General features: G+C 65.9%; 1 protein-coding gene across 1 annotated transcript in view; it reads left to right on the top strand.

The window, feature by feature from the left end:
* The first annotated feature begins 2,028 nt into the window (after window positions 1-2,028).
* The window catches only part of LAMA5 (laminin subunit alpha 5), a 49,612-nt gene continuing 28,801 nt past the window's right edge, over window positions 2,029-22,839 (top strand). Inside the window, exons 1-11 of the mRNA XM_027623922.2 lie at window positions 2,029-2,365; window positions 6,780-6,932; window positions 16,204-16,321; window positions 17,063-17,181; window positions 17,270-17,440; window positions 17,533-17,630; window positions 21,116-21,231; window positions 21,772-21,890; window positions 22,059-22,149; window positions 22,302-22,436; window positions 22,598-22,660. Coding sequence (XP_027479723.1) covers window positions 2,057-2,365; window positions 6,780-6,932; window positions 16,204-16,321; window positions 17,063-17,181; window positions 17,270-17,440; window positions 17,533-17,630; window positions 21,116-21,231; window positions 21,772-21,890; window positions 22,059-22,149; window positions 22,302-22,436; window positions 22,598-22,660 — 1,492 coding nt within the window. The 5' untranslated portion in view covers window positions 2,029-2,056. The remainder of the gene's footprint in view (window positions 2,366-6,779; window positions 6,933-16,203; window positions 16,322-17,062; window positions 17,182-17,269; window positions 17,441-17,532; window positions 17,631-21,115; window positions 21,232-21,771; window positions 21,891-22,058; window positions 22,150-22,301; window positions 22,437-22,597; window positions 22,661-22,839) is intronic.

Genomic DNA, 22,839 nt, shown 5'->3' with positions numbered 1-22,839 from the left:
GGCCTGGCTGCTAGGGGGCTCAAAGGGCTCCTGCCCACCACCTCTGCCCATTGCCCCCCCACCGCTCTCCGGGGGATGTTGGGAAGCTGACCTGGGGTGAGGGTGAGGGTGGGGGTGGGAGGGTCCCCAGCCTCCAGCCCTCAGACTACCAGGACCCCCAGCTATCAAAGGGGCACCAGGGTCCAGAGCGTGGTGCAGTGATGTGTGCAATGGGGTGACCTCTGGGCAGTAGGGAGGACGGGGTGGGGGGAAGCAGGTCAAATTCCCATCTGGGAACTCTGCTACTGCCCAGAGGTGGCTCTCCGTCTGTCCCTTGCAAGGGATCATAAATTAGCTCTTGAGCTGGCCTGTCTGCTTGGGGATTCCAGATTACTCCATGTCTCCCGCCCAGCCTCTGGGCCAGCCCCTCCCCGACTCGAAACTTCTCCTACAAAGTAACTGCCTCTTTTTGCCCTCCCCCAGGTGGAAGTTACAAAATTGTGGCCGACTGGAGGGGTGGAGGGAGGGTCATCGTCACTGCCTATGTCCCAAGGGGCCAACCCGGCTCCCTTGAGATACAGGATTTGCCGACGGCCAGGGCCAGCCAGAAGGTTGTGAATGGTAGTGCACCCTCCCACAACAGCCCCCAGGACCAGCTGGCCACCCTGCACTCATTCTACCCGCCACCCAGGACTGCCCAGGGGGCCCCATGTGGGACATACACCCAGCTGGCCTGGCTCAGAGAATGGGGGGGAACTGCCAGCCCAGCAGCTGCACACCAGCCCCCCCCCACCACGGCTCCCTGTGAGGCTGATTTGGGCCAGGAGCCAGAGGGGAGGAGGGGACCCAGTGGCCACAGCCACCCAAACGCAGAAACAGCTGGGACAACCCCGAGCTCTGGCCTCTAGGTCCTGTGTCATTTCCCAAGCATCCTCCAGAGAAAGCGGGGGTGGGGGGGTGGGGAGGGGAGGGCTGCCCAGAAGGAGGAGTAGCCCTGAGCAGGGAGGGACTGGAGGGCAGAAGATGGTGGCGTCCACAGTGCTCCAAAGCACAGGTACTTCAGAGGTACAAGGGCAGGCTCCCAGCTGGCCCCCCGACACAGCAGGTGCTCAGTGGAAGTCCTTTGCAGCCCATCTGCCCGGCACCCTCAGGGTTCTGAGCATCCTCCCTCTGCCACAGGGGCCCCGCAGTGGGGACCTGTGTCCCGTGCCTCTTGGTCCATTTCCCTATTTTAGAATATTTAAAAGCCAAGTCTGGTACAGGTGGGAGCTAGCAGGGTTGAATTTGACCTGGCGGCCCCAGGGACGCATGGGGTCCCCAATCCAGATATTTCTATCCCTCTGTAGTTTGGACTGCCTCTAGGGCCCCCCACCCGTGGCCACTGATGGCTGGCAAGGGCGCACCTTCTCCACCTGCAGAAAGAGGCAGATATGGGGGGGCAGTATAAGGGGAGAAAAACCAAACACCCGAAGAGAGGAGAGAGTCTGCACCGGGTCTGTGGAGGTCACGCCATCAAGTCCCAGGGAACCACCGTCCAGGCTCCAGTGGGGCAGTCGCTCTGGACACTGAGCCGGTTCTGGGGCGGCGGGGTGGGAACGGGCTGGGCTGCTGGTGAGGCAGACGGTCAGCCTGGCCGCCAGACAAGCCTGCCTGACTTTTCGCCGCAGCGCCTGTCCCCGAGCCGCCGGGGGCGCTCGGCCGCCAAGAGGTGCCCAAAGTTAGGGAAACAAAGAGCTGAGCCGCCAGGCTGGGAAGAGCGGCCCGGGCGCCCGGGACCGGGGGCGCCGCTCGGGACCAGGAGCCACGCCCTGGGGGGTCGCAGTCGGGCCGCGTTCCCACGCCTGGCCCGGGGCCAGCAGGTGCCCCTTCCGGGAGGCCGGCGGGGGCCGGGGGCCGAAGGGTTAAGGCCACCGGCCGCCCCTCCCCCGCCCCCGCCCCCTCCCCCTCCCCGGGGCGCGGGGCTCGGGCGCCCGGGCGGGCCGGGGCGGGGCCTGACGTTCGCAGGCGGGGCGAGCCGGCCGGCCGCCGCCGCACTCCCGCCCGGCTCCCGCGGCGCCGTGGTCCCCGGAGCTGGAAGATGGCGAAGCTGGGCGCGCGGCTCCGCGCGGGGAGCGTGGGGAGCGTGGGGAGCGCACGGCGCGCGGCGGGGCCGCTGCTCCTGGTCTGCCTGGCGCTGCTGGGCGCGGCGCGGGCGCGGGAGTCGGCGGACAGCGGCTTCAGCCTGCACCCGCCCTACTTCAACCTGGCCGAGGGCGCCCGCATCGCCGCCTCGGCCACCTGCGGCGAGGAGGCCCCGGCGCGCGGCGCCCCGCGCCCCACCGAGGACCTCTACTGCAAGCTGGTGGGGGGCCCTGTGGCGGGCGGGGACCCCAACCAGACCATCCAGGTGAGCGCGGGCCGGGACTGGTGGCCGCGGGGCGGGCGGGGTGGCGAGGACGCCGTCGCGGGGACGCGGGCGCCAGGGACGGACTTGCCTGGGAGCGCCCAGGTACGGAGCGAAGCCCGCGCGATCCGTCCAGTCGCCCTGGTTCCGCATTTCGGGAAACGGAAGGGACCCCAGCTCGGCCTTTCAGGCTCGGCCGGAGAAGTGCGCGTCCCGGGCGGCGGTGGCAGGGCGGGAGGGGGGCTGGTGCCCAGTCCCTGGCGGCCCTGAGTCCCGGGATGCCGGCGAGGGCGGGACTTGGCCTCCACCGCCGCTGCCCGTGGGGAGGGGGCGGACCCGCTCTGCCTTTCCCCGGGACAGGCTGGAACCTGCCGGCGGGGATGGGAATGGGTTCCTAGAGTTTGGGGCCAGACACTGGAGGCTCTCACTGCCGGTAGCAGAAGGTGGAAGTCGTTCCCTCTGGGGATCTGGGGACACGGTGGGACCGTCAAGGGGTGTGTGTGTGTATGTGGGGGGCAAACAATGGTATTTTTAACTGGGGTTGGGAACACAGATGCAAACCCTGGACGGCATCTCTGTGCTGCAGGTGGTGGGTCTGTCGGCTTCAGTCTCCCTGCGGAGATGGGGTTTCAACCCCCAAGACCCTCCGGAGGCAGCCCCACTAAGCCATAAGTCTGTGGGTGGGGAGCGGGTTCGGTGGCACCAACTGGCACGGACACCTGACCAAGAAGGCAGGGCTGCGAAGACTCTCTGGACTTAGGTTGAGGATCTTGTGAGGTCGCTTGGCCACCCTTGGAGGGGGATAGGGTCTGCTCCAGGGGCTCCTTGACACTCCATAGTAGGCTGGTCTTCCTACCCCTGCTGAACCTTAGGGAGAGTGGGGGCCCCAAGGCGGCTGTAACCTGAGTCACCACAGTCCTGGTGGAAGAGGCAGGGGGAGGAGAGGAGGGCAGTTGGAGGTGGATTAGCCTGGGTGGGTGATGAATGGAGGAGCCTCGGCTGGCCCCCCCAGCACTGCCCTAGGCCCTCCCCTGGAGGGGGGAGCTGAGAGGGGGCGCTGGTGTCACAGAGCCATCCTGCCATGGAAGCTCACCTCCCTTGGGCTCCTGGGCTCACCTGTGTGCTCTCCCTTGTGCCCAGTACAGCTGATAGAGGGGGGTCAAGAACACATTTCAGATAGGGAAACTGAGGCCCGGAGAGCTGTACCGTGGCCACCTGCCGAAAGCCCCACAGCCAGGCCGGGATCTGGCGCGGTCCAGCGGTGAGAACCCATCCCTGCCACAGGCCCTTGGCGCATCTGGTTAATGTGCACAGGGGCTGGGTGGCAGGAAGGAGCTTGTGTGGGGGTGTCCAGAGCTGTCCCAGAGGGCCCGGCTGAGCGCTCGATGCCCCTGTTCCCGGCGCATCTGGGTCCCCCCCGGAAGTCCTTGCAGCTACCCGACCCCTGGTCTTTGTTGCTCCCTTACTGTGCTTAAAGGAGAGTCTGGGGGCCCGGGCAGAGCCCCTTTCCTCTGCTTCTCCGTAGCCGTGCGCTTTCTCCCCCTGGGCCTCAGGCTCCTCCTCTGCAAAATGGGCATGAGAGCCGCTTCACCTGAGGTTGGGAGCGTGGCCTGAGGAGCCTGGGAAGCCATCGGTTACGTAGCGAGGCCGACACACATGGTGTCATGTGGGAGGGAGTCGACCCCGAGTGAGCCCTGGCGGCCCTGCCCCCACAGCTCAGACCCCACAAGGTCTGGCAGGAGAGAGGCAGAAGCTTCCCTTTGAGCGTCTGGAGCACCCCTGGTCTGAGGCTGCCGGTACGCTAGGAAGACCCCTTGGCCCGAGGGATGCGAGCTGCACAGCCCTGTGGCCTTGGCTGAATCCCTGGCCCGGCCAGTGCCTCTGTCCTCTCCTCTAGCTGCCTTGGCCTTCGAATGGGCTGGTGAGAGGGCCTTGCCTACGGGCCCCATCTGGAGCCGAGCTGCTGGGGGCAGGGGGTGCCAGGCAGGTGACAACCACCTTCTCTCTGTCCTAAGAGCTCAGTCTTGGGCTAGCATGGGCGTTGGGTCGCAGGATGTGGGGCCCGAGCATGGGGGCTGGCAGCTCCCAGGGCCCCTGGAGGAGACAGACAGAGGCCTGCTGGTGTCTGGGCGAGGTGGGCCTGGAGGCAGCTGGGGCAGGCAGAGGGCAACGGGGGCATTCCAGCCCTGTGGCCTCAGGTGGGCATTGCAGGAATTCCGGGTTGGCCCTGGGCCCCACAGGGGAAGTCGGGGGCTCAGCTGCCGGCATGGTGACTCACGGGGAGGGGACGTCCTTATCGTTGCTCCCTATTTCCTCACTCTGTTCCTGGCAGGACCCTCTGCAGCAGAGGGTGGAGGGAGCCTGGTTTCCCCAGCACTGTCCACTGTGAGCCAAAGCCAGGCAGACAGGCCGGCCGGGGAGGCCCATATCACCGAGAGGCGCCCACTGTAGCCTTTTGTGGAGACTAGAATCACCTCTGTTTGACTCTTTGGGTGGGCCTGAGCAGAAACTTTCCTGGGCCCCCTTGACCCAGCTTCCTCCTGGGCTTGGGGTGGGGGGCGTCTGACCACAGGCAGCCTTTTTTGGAAGGCCTACACCAACCCAGCCAGGTGGTCCTGCCCACCTCCTCTAAGAAGGCCCCCTACCACCCTCGGCCCTGCCAGGCCCCTGATGCCTTACACCATGTTTGTGGAGCTTTCAGTGATCCCTTGGGCCCCCTCCTCTGTTTACCCACTGGGAGCTCCCACCGGTACTGGGAGCCAGAGCCCTGGCTTCTGGTTTGGGGGTCCCCATTTGAGCTAGGTGGTAGAACTTTTCTGAGTGTCCCCTACTGCTCCAGTCCCTAGGTATGGCAGCCCTGGGGGTGGGCTCAGAGGTACAGTAAAGAGTGAGGCAGTTGTCCCCCTCCCCCGCCCCCCCCCAGCTCTGGGCCCTGGGTGGGGGCAGTAAACAGAAGATCACTAGTAGCCAGAGAATTTCAGGTCTCTGTGATAGGATAAAGAAAGCAGGGCGATGCATGCATGGGGGTCAGCAGGTTAGCTGCTTGGGTGGTCTGGAGCTCTGGGGCCCCTGCAGAGGAGGTGACACGTGAGCTGAGACAGGACAAGTCATGAGAGTCCAGGGCCCACTGGCTGGAACAAGGTCTGAGACAGGGCGACCCGGAGCACCTAGCACAAGGTGTGTCCATGTCCGGTGCATTGGGTCTCACCAGCCCAAGCACACAGCGGAAGCGTGGGACAGACCCACGTTTGTGAGGCTTGGGGGCTTTCTGTGGCTGCCAGGCCTGGGAGTGGGGGAGCAAGGGATCTCCCACGCTCCCACCTCCAACTCCTAGGACAAGGTCTGGCCCCCTGGGAGGTTGGGAGGGGTGGGGCAGCCACATTTCCCAGACACAGCCTCTGGGGCCTCAGTTGATGCCAAGTCCCAGAGGGCTGCCTTTGTGTGCCGAGCGATGGCAGGTCTGGTTTCCTCCGGGGTGGGGGTTGGGCTTGCCCTCAGCCAGTGGCCAGCACCCAGCTCTGCCCCCCTGCCCCCCATGCTCCCAGCACCTGCTCCTCCCTGACAGGGACGCCTCTGTGCCCCCAGAGGACAGGCCCCCAGCAGGTGGTTGGACCGGGACAGAAGCAGCTGCCAGGCCCCACGTGGGATCCGTTGACCTTGCCGTGGCCAAGGCAGGTGCCATCCCCATTCCTCGGATGGGGACACTGAGGCTCATGGTGCCGTGACTTGGCCTGGTCCCAGGGCTCGGAAGCAGCGGAGCCAGGAAGTCCAGGCCTTGCCTAGCGGCTGCCCACACACCTCCACTCTGGGGCCTCTCCCCGCAGGCCCCTGGAATGGCTTAATTCCGTCTCTCTGGAGACCCTAATCCGGGCTCTGGGTGAGAGCCTGACAGGAGGGTTGTGCGGGAGGGGCCTGAGGAGCTGGGGAGGGGTTTGGCCACCCGGACCCCTCCCCGCCTGTTGCTCCCGGGCCTTTTGTCCGGGGACTGTGACTACCCCCGCCAGAGACCGGCTCTCTTTCCCCCTCGGCTCCAGCTCCATTGGACTTTGTGTCCCGTGCTGCCCGCTTCCTCCTGGCCCCAGGTCCCGCATGGGTCACCCCTCTGTCTGGAGCGCACCCTCCACTTGCAGTGTAGGCCTCAGACGCCACCTCCTCAGAGAGGCCCACAGGGATTTTCCCACCTAAAGAGGGTGCCCTTCTTCCCCGCCCTCCTGTTTCCTCCGTGAGGGGTGTGACCATCTCTCCCGGGAGCCGAACCCCCAAGCCCAGAACGCAGTAGGCACTCAGTACGTGCTTGCTGAGCGAACGGGGAATGGCAGGTGAGGGTCGGCAGGTTGCGGGTGTGGAGGGCTGGAGGGTGACTGGAGGGGCGGGGCGCAAGCCCCCCTCGGCCATCTGACCGCGCCCTCCCCCACAGGGCCAGTACTGCGACATCTGCACGGCCGCCAACAGCAACAGGGCGCATCCCGTGAGCAACGCCATCGACGGCACGGAGCGCTGGTGGCAGAGCCCGCCGCTGTCCCGGGGACTGGAGTACAATGAGGTCAACGTCACCCTGGACCTGGGCCAGGTAGGGTCGTCTGCAGCGGGTGGCAGGCCGGGCGCGGACAGAGGCGTGGCCGTGGGCACCTTCTGTGTGTTCCGTCAGCACCCCTGCAGCACGCAGGGGGAGAGGAGGACGGGAGGGGGCTTCCCAGAGGTCACAGTTAGGGTCAGGGGACAGCTTGGAGGCCAGCCCAGATGCTGGGAGGCCCTGGTGTTTACTTGGAGGAATTCCTTCGCCTGGAGCCTGGCGCTGCCTGGCGGCTGTGGGAGGGGCCCGGACGGTGGGGGAGGCGCTGGGGTGGACATTCCTGGCATACCTGTGCTGTGGAGGCCACCTTGGGGTCAGGTGCGCCTGCTCGGGCCACAGCTCTGTGCTCTCCTTGGCCTTTGAAGCCCCGGCGCAGGGGGCAGGGTGGCAGGCATTTCTCAGTGACTGATGAGCCCCACCTGTGGGATCTGGGTGGGGTCGGGCTCCCACAGGCTCTGTCCTGCTCCGTGGGGGACTTTGCCAGGCCTCGGTGACCCGCCTGTGAGAAGGGCCGGCAGTCCTGTTGCCACTGGGGCTGTGGTGGGGCGGGTAGAGGGGGCTGAGCCTGGAAGTGACCAACCACTGGGCCTGCCCGGGGTCCCGGCGACAGGGTGGACCCTGCGGAACCCTACCTGTTCACGGTGGCTGGCTTGCCACCGTCCTGGGGTGCGACCTGGTGGGTGTCTGCTCCTTGCCGAACCCCGCCCCACTGTCACCCTGACGATGTCAGAGAGGTGGGGCAGTGGTTGGAGGTCGGGCCCCGGGGGCAGAGTTGGGGTGCTCTCTTGGGGTTCCTCGTGCCCCCAGCCTGGAGGCCTGCAGGCCTGGCCCAGGGGGAGGTGGGCAGTGAGGGGAGTGGATTCAGGTCCCAACCGGCCACATTAGCTGTTGTGCCCTAGGGAGAAGTAGCCCCGTGCAGGGGGAAGGAGCTGGGCTGGGGGTGGGGCCCCCTGGGGAGGGGGCTCCCCCAAACGGGCTCCCTGCCTCGGCGTCCCCCCCCCCCCACTTCCCTTCGGCTCACTGGGTTCCCATCACATCGGTGCTCTCCTGTGCCCTGGAGGGAGTCTGGGAGGGACTTCAGAAGCCCTGGGGGGCCCGTGGGAGGGACCGTGTGCTGAGCTAGAGGGTTCTTCCTGCCTCCCCTCCTCCTGTGTGGGACAGACCTGGGGGGAGGGCCCCTAGCCGGGTGCAGGGTGGCCGCCGAGCAGGGGGGCACGAGGGCCCCCGGGGTGCAGTGAGTGGGGCTGAGGACGGGCTCGGACGGCGCTCCACCCCACACCCCGCGGCTCTCCCCGCTTGGGGCTCCGTGGCCCCTGGGCTCCACATGTGTGAAACGGGCCGGAGCTGAGGTGGCTGGCGGTACATTTGCTTTGTGCACTGGTGGTTCCAGGTCAGCGAGAGGGTGTTACTGCATATCCTGACTCTCCAAGCCTCAGTTTCCCCAACTGTGAAATGACACAGGGGAGATGGGTCCTTTCCAGCTCCGTTTGCAGGGAGAGGGACTCACCCATCCACAGAGCTGTACTGCCCTCTCTCCCTCCGCCACCCTTCCTTCCTTTTTCCCACCTACCCACCCTCCCCCTGACCCAGTTCCACCCGCCCCTTCCCCACTCCCTCCCCTCTACTGCCCGCAGGTGAATCCAGGTGAATCCGCCCGCCAGGTCCCAGTCTTGGTCTGACGAGGGGCTGGCAGCTTGGAGGGGGAGGGGGAGGGGGAGGGGGAGGGGGAGGGGGAGGCCACGGACTGCCCGCTACCCGGCAGCACACATGGACCTGGTTTCTAGCTTTTATTTTTTTTTTCTTTTTAAGATACTATTTATTTATTTGACAGACAGAGACACAGCAAGAGAGGGAACACAAGCAGGGGAGGGGCAGAGGGAGAGGCAGGCTTCCCGCGGAGCAGGGAGCAAGGAGCCCAATGCGAGCAGGGAGCCGCATGTGGGGCTCCATCCCAGGACCCTGGGATCATGACCTGAGCCGAAGCCAGACGCTCAATGACTGAGCCACCCAGGTGCCCCACCGGTTTCTAGCTTTATGGGTGAGAGAAATCTCTTTCTTGGGCATGTTTCCCCGCGGAGATGTGATCCCAGAGGAAATTCCCACATTCACCACCACTCTCTTGGAGCTCATTCCTCCCTGAGCCACAGAGCAGCAACTGGGTCCCTTGGCGGGGTGCCCCGGCTTCCTCAGGTTGGGGATGGAAGCCAGGCCTTGCCATTGGCACCCCATTGGGGGCCAGGGGAGCCCCACGTAGGGCAGAAGGAATACCCGTTCTGGAGGGTAGAGCCTGCAGGGGCTGGAGCACCAGGGGACGTGTCTGGGGGCCTAGAACGTGGCCCTCGTAGTGACCTGGGGTCTGAGCCCTTAAGAGCCCCTTCTCTGGGGAGGTCCTGAGGATGTCCCCAGGGCAGGACCCTCTGAGCCCACTCTCTGGCGCAGATGGGGTGACAGGCTGAACCAGAGCAGCCTGGCCAAGCTAGCACGGCCCGAGGGGTCCTGGCTGCGTACCGGGTTTTCCCACTTTGGGACTAGGCCGTCCTTGGCGGCCTGGGCCCTGGGGTGGGGCTGGGCTTCCGTGAGGAAGCCAGGCTGCGTGGGCCGTGGGTCTGGGCACACCCCCTGTGGCGGGCTGTCAGCAGCCTTTGTTCTGGGACCTGGAGCGGATACCCTGGGAAGGGGGAGGAGGCGGCTGGCACTGGGCATCAGGAGGCCTTCCTGCCCCCCGGGAGAACTGAGAAAGGGGGCAGGTGGGCTGCATGCCTGGTGGTGGGGCACGGAGCTGGTGGGGCGTGATCCCTGCGGTGTTTGTCTGGGGGCGTGGGAGCCCCACAGGGCTTCCGTGAGCCTGCCCCCTCTTGCCCTGATCTCATGCCCTGGTGGTCTTTCCCATCTTGCAGTAGGCGGGGACAGTGGGACCCTCTTCCTTCCCATTTGGCAGATGGAGAAACTGAGGTTCCATGAGTAAAGTCCTGGCTGGGAAGGGCACGGGGAGGCCCAGGCCTTGGCTCCCTGTCCTGCTTGCCTGGTGGACCTTGGCCTCCGGGAACCCTCAGACCTGAGAGAATCAAGCTGTCGGTCTGACATTCCTGGGCACCAGCCTCAGAAGTGGGTCTCCTCCGGAGGGATGCAGGAGGGCTCCCCCTCTGGTGGTTTCCCGAGTCCCACCAGCCTGAGGCTCCCCCTTACCTGTGCCCAGGGCAGGGTGGGTATTGTTTCTGACCGCCTGGCTCGGGCTGCACCGCAGGGTAAGTACTGGCTCAGGTGCCCTGCCCCCATTGGGGGCTCTGCCATGGGGTCTCGAGGAGCTAGGCAGAGATAGCTGGGGCTTGCTGTGGGGAGAGACCCCTCCCTTTCCAGACAGCCCCCTGGGGCCTGCCACGGAGGAGGGAGTCCCCCCAGCAACCCCCTCCTTTCCCTGCCCACTGCAGCCACACTGCCCAGATCCGGCTTCAGGTGGGGAACGCTCACCCTTTCCCCAGCTGTGTTCTTACCTGTGATGGGGCAGGTCAGCCCGTGTCTCAGCCCTGTGAGGCCACGAGGAAGAGGGTACGGCAGGGGTACCGGTGCAGAGGGGGGCCGGGGTCCAGCGTCGGGGTATAGGCTGGGGTGGTTGGCTGCGAGGCCAAAAGCGTTGAGGACTAGAAATGCCAGGGTCCGGAGGCTGTGCCCTCCCTGGGGGACAGTGGGGGACAGGAAGGGCACCAGCTGCCACCACCCACCAGACAGGGGGACCGAGGAGCAGAGCTTTGTCACAGCTACTGACCATTGGCAGTGAGCCGTCCCTGGCGCTTGGGGAAACTGAGCCAGTGTGGTGCTGGTCTCCAGAGGAGATGCTGGGCTTGGTCACAGCCCAGCCATATGGGCTGTGCCCTCTGGGCTGTTCCGTCTCTGACTACGGGGAGGAGAGCTCCTGTGTGTGGGCCTTGTGCCTCGGCAAGGGCCCCAGAACACACTGGCTGCTTTGGCTGTTCGGGTCCCCGGCAGCTCTGCCCTGCCCGCCCCAGGTTTGGGCAGCTTGCCCTCAGAGGCCAGCCGGCTCAGGGCTCCCTGGGCAGGCCCCCTGCTCCCACTGGCCTGGCTTGCTGGCCTGGCTGGGCGCTTGGCCATGTGGCCAAGCACCCTGGGGGTGTCAGCGGGGTTGTTCAAGGGAAGTGGCAGGAAGTATGGCCAAGGCTGGCCAGGCTTTGGCTATGGAGCCCCACAGCCAGGACAGGTGCGGGGGCTGGACCGGACACGGGCCCTTGAGCTGAACTCCCTGGGGGAGGACGCTGGCGGATCCTGGTGGCATCCCTGCGGTAGACGCGCCCTTCTCCAGTATGGGCCCTGCCTCTCCTCGTGAGAGTGAGCAGGACCGTTTGCTCAGAGGACATGGCGCCAGAGGGGCCGCCCACGCTCAGGTCTCGAGGCCATTTGTCGCCAACCCTGCGCATCTCATCACTGACGTGCTTGCCTGCGGCTGTCCGGGCACACTCATCTCTACTCACACTGGACACACGCACCTCCCCGCCACCTCCTATGTACCCCCCCAGACCCTGGCGGCCCCCAAAGCCTCCTGTTTTCTGTGTTTAAACAAACCACACGTGTTGGTCTCCAGCAATACCAGTCACCAAGACTAAACTGTTTAGGTTTGGGGGCTCCCCGGGGATAAACTCTACTTCCTGTGGCCCACGGTTGACCATGTGGCCTGACCCGGGCCAGGCTTCAGGGAGGAGGGGACGCGGCAGGGAGCTCTGGGCCGGGGACCCGAGACGGGCCCTGGCGGTGGGGGTCCTGGAATAGCCCCAGGCCCAGCGCTGGCGAGGTGCCGCGCTGTGCGGGACATCCGCCCTCCGCTCCTGCTGGTGGAGTCTGCACACCTGTCGGGTCCTTCCACCCCCCATTCCCCGAAGGTCTCCCCCACTGCTCCGCACACCTGTGCAGCGGGCGCCCCAACCAGCAGAGCACTGAAGCCGCCCTGCGTCCTCTGTGTGTCCGTGTTCTCTCTCCTGGGGCCATGGCTTTCCGTGCCCTGCCCCTCCTGGCTCTGTTTTCAGGCTCCCGATCCTGTTGTGTGGATGTCCATGCTTATTTACCCAGCTGGGGGCTCGAGGAGACACGCCTGCCCTGGCCCGCCGGCCCTGCTCTGCCATCTGTCTTCACTGTTATCTGTGTTTCCTGATGGGTCTCTGCTGGGGGTGCGGGGCCCTGAGGGTGGGCTCTGACAGTCTGGGGTGGGGGGGGATCCAGGAGGTCTGGGTGCCCCAGTGCTCACTCCAAGGGGAACCCGGACGCCTGGTCTAGGAGGGGCTTCCTGCCTCTGCCCGGCCACAGCCTGGGACCCTGGCCCATCCCGGGAATCGGCATGGGGCCTCGCTTCCTGTGGGGCCAGGGCTGAGTCACAGACTGCCCGGTGATTCACGCCGCCCAGCCCAGTGCATGGGGGGGGGGGGGCAGGCTCCCTCCCTTCCCCCCACTGCCCCCAGGACAGGGGCACGAGGGCCGGCCTGGGTCTTCCCGGCCCTGAGATCGGCTGGGGCAGAGGGGGCGTGTGCCAGCCACGGCCCTGCCCTTGGTGATGTGGGTCCCTCAGCCCAAGAGGTCGCTGACCAGCTCTCCCCCTCTGCCCCCCTTCCCATCCCTGGGGGCCCCAGAGACCCCCGCTGGGGTCTGTGGGAGTAATGTTCTTCTTTAGCCCTCCCCATGTCGTCCAGACCCCAGCCCTGCGTGCACACACACCCCCCACCCCGACCCCTGCAGCTTCCCTGCCAGGGGGCTGCTAACTCCTGCTTGCCCATTTCCAGGGGTAGGTGGTGTCTGCCTGCTTCGGGCTCTTGAGCTGGGTCCCGGCCCATACCTCTGCTGTGTTTGTCTTCCTACTGCCCCACGTCCCAGGAGGGGAAGTGACAGCTGGGGCCACACAGCCACTGAAGCCTGGAACCCACCCTGGGCCTCCTGCCCTAGCCCCGGCCCCCCTCAGGCAGTGGTCACCGGGGCATGTCCCCTCCTGGGGAGCCCTGACCCTCTGTGCTCAGGCTGGGCGTGGGGGCCGGGGGTGCGCTGGCCGAGAGGCAGGTCCGGCTGCTGTGCTGGAGACGTGCCTGCCCCCAAAATAGCCAGATTTTTAAAAATAACTCGGGAGGCTTTTGTTTGGCTTTTGCTTTAAAAGACATTTTTTTCCTTCTGCACAGAACTTTGTAGCAGCGGGAAAGGTCAGCCCCAGTTGGCAGTGGGGCTGAGCAGGCGGGCCGTGGCGGGGGGCGGTGCGGGGGCCTGAGTCCAGGGAGGCCAGGGGTCTGCTCGTGCTCCCAGGTCCTGTCCAGGGCAGCTGTGGGGTCCTGGCAGCCGGAACCAGTTGGGGACAGATGGGGAATGCTGGGTGCATGGCTGCCTCTCCTCCGGCCCAGGGCCTTGGGGACAGCCGTCAAGGGCCCCTGTGTGATAGGCGAGGTGGCAGACAGATGGAGGCAGGGGTCTTTCTTTAAGCATGTCCCTGGGTGCTGTGCACCGGGGCGGACGCTTCCACGCTGCCCTGGTCCTGCCTGATCAGTGCGTTGGAATCAATATTTGTGCAAGTGCTCTCAGCTGGGAAAAATGCGGCCAGCCGAGGACCTGGGGGAGGGACGGAGCCGGCCGGCAGAGGGTGCAGCCTGGTGGCCTCGCTCAGGGAAAGGCGGGGGTGGGTCCCAGGGGGGCTTGGCGGGAAACTTTAATTTCCTTAGGGCCTTTGGTGGGGGCCAAGCTGCTGGCCACCCCCCAAGAACGGCCTGTGGGCATCTTACACACACCCAGCCCCCGGCCACTCCCTGCCCTTCTCCCCCCGCCCTTCCTCACGAAGACCCCTCCTGGCATAGGGGCCGTTTGAGGTCCTCCCGGGGCTCCCTGGAGCACCTGAGGGTCAGCCAAGGTGCCAGGCTGGGTGTAGGGTGTGTACCCCCAGAGACTGAAGCTCCTCCCTCGATGGGCAGGGCTAAGTGGATGATGACGTCCGAGCCTGGCTGTGGGTAAATAAGCCTGTGCCCCCCCACCACCCCGGGGAAAGGCGGCTCTTGACTTGAATTGAGCCTGTCTCTGCAAACACCAGGCCTTCTGGGAAGGGCAGGACTCCGAACGGGCGTGTCTCGGGGGCTGGGACCTCCCCTCCACCCCCCATTCTTAGCAGCCTGTGCCCACCTTCCCTCATGGGATCACCACAGCGGCCTCAGGTTGATGGGGGGCGGGGGGCTGACTGTGGGCCTCGGGCAGCCCTGAAGGGGCCCCTTCCCTGTCCTGTGGGGCCCCTATGCTCTGGGCCCAGCCCAGCGGGTCTGGGGCAGCAGGTGCTAGAGAGGACCTGCTCCCAGGGCTGGTGGGGCCCCGCTGAGGGCACAGGGGGCGGCCCGGAGCGTGGTGTCACCCCTGAGGCTGGTGCACGGTTCACTGCCTACCTGGGGGTGCCCTTGGGAGGGGGCCTGGGGTAGGGGCTCCCATCTCAGGCCTCCAAGGGGCATGTCTGCCAGCTCTGTCCACCCTTGTCTGGGGCCCCCCACTCGTCTTGAGCATCTGGCCCTCCCAGTGCAGACTGGGGGTGTCCCGGGCCCCACTGCCTTCTCTGCCTGGGTCTCCTTGGAGCCCAAACATACCCTGCACAGAGTCCAGCTTGGACAGTGGCCCTGCCTGCTTTGTTATTCTCTTGGCTCCGGGGCAGAGGGCTGGGGGAGGGGAGGCACTGGCTGGCCCTCAGAGCCCCAGGGCCTGGAAACCACCGTCTCTCCCCCCAGACCACTCCCCGATGGTCATCACGTAGGAGGCTGAGGCTGGGGTGGGTGCCCGGACGCCACCCCCGGACTTGTGTGTGCAGGGGCGCAGCAGACATGCATGGCTGGGTGTCAGGGTGGCGCTCTCCACCGGCCACCCTCCGAGTGGTCTCAGCGGCCCAGCCTCATCATCGAGGCCCTGGGCTGCGCAGGTGCTTCTGTGCCCCGGAGCCCTTTCCTGGGAACTGTGGCCCAGGGTGGGGTGTCTGGGTGCTGAAGTGGGGACCCCTTGCCATGTGTTATATCCCCAGGGAGCTGGATGAGGGGTACCTTGGGCAGTGAGAGCCCAGCTCTGCAACCTGGAAGGGTCCTCTGGCCTCTGGGGGACAGCTGCCTCTTGGAAGGGGCCCTTAATTATCCCTCCCCACGTGTCTGTATAACCAGCGCCTCTGAGCGAGCATGGATGGGCCAGTCAGGAGGGCTCCCCTGAGGAGGCGTCCAAAGTGCCCTCTGGAGGCTGTGCCCGATGAGGCTGGGGGCCAAGGCTCAGACCGGTAGGTGCAGGGCTGGGGGACAGTCGACAGAGGAAGGACCCCAGCAAGCTCCCAGGGGCACAAGACGTAGGGGCATCCACTGGTCAGGAAGAGGTGAGAGACAGGCGTGAACACGCCCTGGGAGGGAGGTTGTGCTGGGACCAGGGACAGAACAGCACAGGTGGGTCTGGGCTGGGGCTTGAGGGGTTCTCGGGGCCTCTGGAGGGGCAGCTTCACCCTTCCTCCCCGTCCCGGTGCCGCCCTGACATGCCCAGGGCCCCATGACGCTCCAGCCTCCAGCTCCTGGGCTGCTGGGGTCCCCCCGGCCCAGCCCCAAGAGGGCTCTTTCCCTGGTCTGTCTAACCCACTGGGGCCTCCTGATGAGGGCAGGGGCCTGTCCCTGGGGCCTCGGTGGCCATGGGCTGGTCAGAGGGAGAGAGGGCAGGTCCTGAGTCAGCCCTGAGAATGATGAGGGGGTGACCAGAGTGGGGCTGGGACAGGGGCCCCCTCCTGGGAGCTGCGAGCTGTTTGAGGAGGCCAGGCTCATGGGGGAGCTTGGGCTACCATCTGGCCACCTGCCCAGGCCGGCCACCAGACCTTCGGGGACCGTGGAATGAACTCCTGTCTTGGCCAGCGCAGCCTCACTGCCCAGACACTGTGGACAGGCTGCCCCCACGTGCCCCTTCCATCCCAGCCCCCCACAGTCCGCCCTACGGCCTCAGAGCCTGAAGGACCCCTGTGCCTCTGGGGCAGGGATGGAGGGCGGCACCTCCAGGCCCAGGAGGGGAGACATTCAGAAACAGTGGCTTCCCACCCTTGGTCTCTGTGTCCTGGGTGAGGGCCTGAGTGAGCTGGGGGGGCTGCCCCCTGACCCGGCTGGCCCCCACAGGCCAAACCCCCAGATGGCCAACGTGGGAAAAGAGAGCCCACCTTACAGGGTGAGGCAGCGCTCCGGCCGTGTGTGCAGGGCCCTGAGCTGCGTGGAGGGGGCCTGGGGGCGCCAATACCTCGCCACCCCCACAGGTCTTCCACGTGGCCTATGTGCTCATCAAGTTCGCCAACTCGCCCCGGCCAGACCTCTGGGTGCTGGAGCGGTCCACAGACTTCGGACACACCTACCAGCCGTGGCAGTTCTTTGCGTGTGAGTCTCCTGGCGGGGGGCGTCCCCTGGGGTGGGCTGCTGTCACCAGGTGCTCTCAGGGTCCCCGCTCCCGCACGCGTCAGGGGTGTCGGGTGTGAGTTCCCAAAGGCAGGTGCATGTCAAGCAGCTCCTGTCCCTGAGGTTGGGCACGTCTGGGCCCAGGGGCCGGTGCGACCAGGAGTCCCTGGTGCCACCTCTTGGCTCCTTCTTGACCGGCTTCGTGGTCCGGCAGCTCCTGAAGTAACACGGGGAGCTGGTCAGGAGGCATGGCGGCTCCCTAGCCCATCACGTCCAGGGCCTCCATGACCGATCGCATTGATGGGGAGCCTCCTGTTGGGTGGACCTTGGTTATGGGTCCCCCAAAACTCCATGGGCAAGAGTGGGGGTAGGGCAGTCCTCTGGAGGGCAGTTGGAAACGGACCAGCGAGGACGGGAATGAGGATGGCCGTCCGGGATTGGGGGGCATTTGTTCTCTGCAGAGAGAGGGGCAGGTGTGGCGAAGGCCAGGAGGGGTCAGTCCACGAGATGTGGGCAGGTTCAGAATTGCCAGGCTCTGGGCTCGGCAGGGGTCAGGCTGCACCCCAACCATGCCCTCCTGGGGAGGCTCCTCTCTCAGCCGCGCGCCTCACTCTTTCTTCAACAAAACCCTGTGGGGTTGGCGGGGTGGCCCATCGAGGCGCAACAGTACTTGAGAGCGATCCTGGGGCTCCGCGCCCTTACCTTCCGGCCCGGTCCCCACAGCCTCCAAGAGGGACTGCTTCGAACGGTTCGGGCCACAGACGCTGGAGCGCATCACACGGGACGACCACGTCATCTGTTCCACTGAGTACTCTCGGATCGTGCCCCTGGAGAACGGCGAGGTGGGCCCCCGGGCGGCCCGGGGGCCGGTCCCTGCTAGTGTGATGGGGGCGGCCCCCACCCTGGCCTGACCCTCTGCCCTGTGTGCAGATTGTGGTATCCCTGGTGAACGGGCGCCCCGGGGCCATGAACTTCTCCTACTCGCCCCTGCTGCGTGACTTCACCAAAGCTACCAACATCCGCCTGCGCTTCCTACGCACCAACACGCTGCTGGGCCACCTCATGGGCAAGGCGCTGCGGGACCCCACCGTCACTCGCCGGGTGAGACGCCAGCCAGGGTGCTGCGGGGCCGGCCGGGCGGGCGGCCGGGGGTGGGGGGGCTGGCGCTCACCGCCCTCCGCCCCCGGGTACAGTACTATTACAGCATCAAGGACATCAGCATCGGCGGCCGCTGTGTCTGCCACGGCCACGCAGACGTCTGTGATGCCCAAGACCCCACGGACCCCTTCAGGTGAGGCCCGCTGCCCCCTGCCTGTTCTTCTCATCCCCTTCCCAGCTCAGGGAGGAGGAGACCTGGTTCCGTTGCCCGCTGTGTCCCTGGTCCTGCGTGACCTCCCCTGGCCTCCGTTCCCTTATGTGCGCGGTGAAGGGGAAGGTTGTCTTGTGCCCGGGTCGGGCCTCCTTGTCCTGCGGCCCGTGGCCTCTCCCATCCCCTCCGGGGCCCTGTGCCGGGCAGTCGGGGACGTCCTTGGCCTGAGGCTGCACATCTCTGTTCTCCAGCCACCTCCCTTCCCTCGGGACACAGCGCTCCCTGCTGTCCCGTCTTCTCCCCCGGCGTGGTCCTTGCGTACGGCTTCGGGCGCCGAGCTCAGGTGCTCCTCGTTGCTCTGGGAAATTAAGTGCCAAGTGGGAACTCGAGCTGGCCGGGAGGGGGGCCCGCTGGGTGCCAGGGTGGCCTCCGAGGAGAGGCAGGCCTGCCCGTGCCTGCTGGGAAGGCGTTACGTGTCCACTCTGACTCACCTGTGCACGGGGGTGCCCTGAGCCCGGCTCAGCCCCGGGGCGCTCAGGGGTGGGGCGGCCTGGGCAGCTTCCCCAGAACCGGACACCAATCCCCCGCCCCCAGCACACACACCAGTGTCCCGAAGCACCAGCTGCCCAGCCCTCCCTGCGCCCGTCTCCTGCTGCCTCGGCCTGTCTTCGGGAGGGCTCTGCCCCTCCTCGGCCCCGCACCCCGTCAGCTCCAGCCACCACCCCACCTCCCCCTGCACTGCCCACACTCCCGTCCCCACCGCTGCCGGTGCCCCGTCCCACCGCCCCCCGTGGCCCGTCCCCACCGCCCCCCGTGCCCGTCCCACCGCCCCCCGTGGCCCGTCCCCACCGCCCCCCGTGGCCCGTCCCCACCTCCCCCCGTGCCCCGTCCCCACCGCCCCCCGTGGCCCGTCCCACCTCCCCCCTGTGCCCGTCCCACCGCCCCCCGTGGCCCGTCCCCACCGCCCCCCGTGGCCCGTCCCACCTCCCCCCGTGCCCCGTCCCCACCTCCCCCCGTGCCCCGTCCCCACCGCCCCCCGTGGCCCGTCCCACCTCCCCCCGTGCCCCGTCCCCACCGCCCCCTGTACTACTGTCCCCACCGGCACCACCACCACCGCCTCCAAGCCCACCTCAGCCGCCCTCCATCACCACCACCACTTTGCCGGCTACCAGCCCAGCTCTGAACCAAACCCCTCATTCACCCTCCCCCTTTCCTTTGGCTCGGAAGTCACGTGTTTTGTTTCTGTGGCTGTCCTGGTCCAGCTGGGCTGCCATCACAAAATACTGTAGACGAGTGGCTCAGAAACAACAGAAACTTACTTCTCACCGTTCTGGAGGCTAGCGAGGGCCCACGTCTTAGTGTGTCTTCACGTGGCACAGAGGGTGAGGGAGCTCTCTGGGGTCCTTTTACAAGGACACTAATCCCACTAATGGGGGCTCCACCCTTCAGGCCTGATCAAAGGCCCCACCTCCAAATACCATCGTTTCGGGGTCTGGGCTTCACACTCTCGGGGGACACACGCTTTCAGCCGGCAGCGGTGCTGTGTAGCGTAACGGCGGCCCTTTGCAACAGACCTACGTGACCAGCTGTCGCGTGGCCCTGCTCACATGGCGCCCACGAGCACTAGCCCCACGTGTGGCGCTTCTGTCCGGCAGGAGCTCCGTCACCACTGCCCGGGAGCCGCCTCCTCGTCCACCCAAGCCCTGGCTCCGCATCCTTCCTTGACTTACCTTGCACCCCTGGGCACTCAGTTTCCTTTTCCCAAAATGCATCCTTTCGTTGTTCTTCCCGGGAGTCTGAGTCCTCTGTCCGATGACCGTTGATGCGGTGGTTGTCTTGGCCTCCCTCTCAGGGGACAGTTTAGCTGATTGCAGAACACGGGGTGGTGGCCATGCCAACACTTCAGAGAAGCCTCCTCCTCGTCGCTTGGCGTCCCAGACGGTTGGCGGAGTCCGTGGTCACCTGCACTGCTGCCCCTCTGGCTTGTCTGCTTGCTTCTGGAGGGTTCCATGACCTTCCCTGGTGCTCTGCAGATTTCCTCTGTGGCGTCAAGGAGCGGACATGTCTTCCGTGGCTCAGGACTCCTGCCTTTTTGAATCTGAGAGTGCGGGTCGTTAACCCAGGGCCGTTCCGGGCCGGAGCTCTGCCTGTCAGCTCTCCTCTTCTACCTCTTTTCTTCTTTCCGGAATCCTGTTCTGTCGACGGGCTCTTCCTGTGGTTTCCTTCTGTGTCCGAGTTTCTCCTGTGACCCCCTCCCTGTCTTCTGAGCTGCCTCTGGATCGGTACTTCGGTTCGCCGAATCTCCAGCCGAGCGTCACCCGTCCGCTGTCTTCGACTCCAGTGACTTTGTTTTCCATGTATAGAAGTTCCAATTGGTTCTTTGGCCACATCTCCCTATTTTTCATAGCATCGCATTTTTTATGTTTTGGGTTCCTTTTGTTGTAACTTCAAACGTTCTTATTTTATGGTTTCTCCCGACTTGCTCCCAAGTTCTTGCGGTTGGATGCTGCTGACCGTTGTGTTGACGGGCCGGCCGTGTTGTGTCCCCCTGCCGTTCTTCAGCGGCGCCTCATCTGTGCCCTGGTTGGGGATGGTCACACCCGAGTGGTTTGGTGAGGGCCGTTGCCAAACGCCCCGGGGTACCACTGCCAGGCTTCACTTCCTATCTTGTTTCTTGGTGCCCTGACTATGCAGACTATGGCGGAGCCAGACGCCAGCCACGGGCCCGACGTCACAGACCGTCAGAGCTGGGGCGAAGACAGGCCACTCAGGCCGCCGCTCCAGGGCAGGCCACTCCTGCTTCCTCTCCCTCAGAGGCCTTCTAGATAGCCCCAGACCCCAAGGGCAGCAGTGTTGATTCTGAAGGCCCCACAGATTCTTGGTGGGGGGGGGGACAGGCTCTAACCGTGTGGTCTGAGGCCCACAGAGCAGGCAGCGCACCCCCCTTGGCTGAGTTCTGGAGGTGTGTGTCGGGTGGGGCCCTGGGAGGGGTGGGTCTGAGCAGTAGGTGGCTGTGGCCAGCTTTCCCCCTGACCACTGAGCCGACGGGAGCTACGCTCTGGGACGGCAAAGCAGGACTCCGGCCCTCTGACTGGTACCCACCCCCGCTGGAAGAGGAAACAGCTCCTGGCCCCTCGCCCCTGGGGAGGAGCCCTGCATGCATGGGGGCGTCGGGCAGAGCTCACACTGCTGAGTGAGACCTGGGCCTTGGAGCTGGCCCAGGGAGGCTGTGCGTTTGGTGAGGGCCTGGTGGTGAGGAGGGGTTAGCTCGATCCTGAAGGCCCCAGAGCTCCAGGCTGCCCTGCAGGCAGGGGCCACCTACACTCACCACACAGTGCCCCGTCCCGGGCCCCACCCACCAACACGTCCTGCCCCCTCCTGCCCCCCTCCATGAAGGCTGGGCGCAGCCCCTTGTATCCCCCGGGTCCACAGTGTGGCCCCTCCCATCCCCTGTGTGTCCCCCACAGGCTTCAGTGCGCCTGTCAACACAACACGTGTGGGGGCTCCTGTGACCGCTGCTGTCCCGGCTTCAACCAGCGGCCGTGGAAGCCGGCCACCACCGACAGTGCCAACGAGTGCCAGTGTGAGTGCCCAGCACGTGCACACCTGCACACACGCTCACCTGCACACGCTCACCTGCATACCTGCACACACACTCGCCTGCGCACATGCTCACCTGCACACCCACTTACCCGCACACCTGCTCACCTGCACACATGCTCACTTGCACACCTGCACACCTGCTCACTTGCTCACCTGCACACACATTCACCTGCTCACAATTCACCCGCTCACCTGCACACACACTCACCTGCACACACACTCACCTGCTCACCTGCACACACACTCACCTGCATACACACTCACCTGCACAGCTGCTCACCCACTCACCTGAACACACACACACTCACCTGCACACACACTCACCTGCTCACCCTCACACCAGCTTACCTGCACACCTGCTCACCTGCACACACACTCACCCAGCTTTGCCATGGCCTGAGGCATGCTCCGGCCACGTGGTGTTTGCTGTCACCCAGACCAGGCCACATCTGGGGTCACCGGTGGTTTGTGAGGCGGGGTCATGGGGGGCCTGTGAATAGCTGTGCCCTCTTCTCTCCAGCTTGCAATTGCCACGGCCACGCCCACGACTGCTTCTACGACCCTGAGGTGGACCGGCGCAACGCCAGCCAGAACCAGGACAACATCTACCAGGGCGGGGGCGTGTGCATCGACTGCCAGGTGGGCCGGGGCCGGGCCGGCCTGTGGCGGCAGCTAGGGTGGGTCTGGGGCACTGGGGTGGTGGGCCGGCCCCCCCAACCCCAGCATGGTCAGCGTACCCAGGGTTGGGATGGGGGCAGAGAGGGCGGTGGGAGGGTCCCTGCACTCAGTGGCCCCATCCTGCCCCAGCATCACACCACTGGCATCAACTGTGAACGCTGCCTGCCCGGCTTCTACCGGGCCCCGGACCACCCTCTCGACTCTCCCCACGCTTGTCGCCGTGAGTGGGGCTGGCTGGGGGGACGGGGTGTCCGGAGGGGGGGCCCTCGCACTGCTCTGAGAGGCCCGGCCTGGCTCTCCCCCGCCTGCCCGCGCTGGGGAGGCAGCTGGGCCCCAGGCTTGGGGTCTCACAACTCCCCGGCCCCCATCCAGGCTGCAGCTGCGAGTCGGACTTCACAGACGGGACGTGTGAGGACCTGACTGGCCGCTGCTACTGCCGGCCCAACTTCACGGGGGAGCGCTGCGCCGCGTGCGCCGAGGGCTTCACTGGCTTCCCGCGCTGCTACCGTGAGGGCGTCAGCCTGGGGGGGCCGGGGGCGGAGCCGGGGCGCTGTCTCGGGGACCCAGGGTGGGGACCCCGGGTGGAGCCTGCCTCCGCCCAGAGGTCCTGCCCACCTCTCCGGTGGTGCTGAGCCGACCCGGCTGACCCGCGCTGTCTCCCCCCTCAGCGGTGCCCTCCTTCTCCGCCAATGACACCGGCGAGCAGGTGCTGCCAGCCGGACAGATTGTGAGTAAGTGTCCTCCGAGGCCCCGTCCTGCCCCCCTGAGAGCGGGATTGTCGTTGCGGTCGCCTCATGTTCGGCTCTTGTGTTATCGTGCAAATAATGCATTTTCATGCTAGGAAACCTTCAGGAGTGTAGGTAAGCCCAAAGCAGAAGACCGAGGGTACCCAGAGTTGCATCACTTTCAA

This window comes from Zalophus californianus, chromosome 8, assembly GCF_009762305.2.
Source record: "Zalophus californianus isolate mZalCal1 chromosome 8, mZalCal1.pri.v2, whole genome shotgun sequence".
NCBI lineage: Eukaryota > Metazoa > Chordata > Mammalia > Carnivora > Otariidae > Zalophus > Zalophus californianus.
The sequence above is the reverse complement of the archived record's forward strand: the minus strand, read 5'-3'. Positions and strand labels throughout refer to the sequence as shown.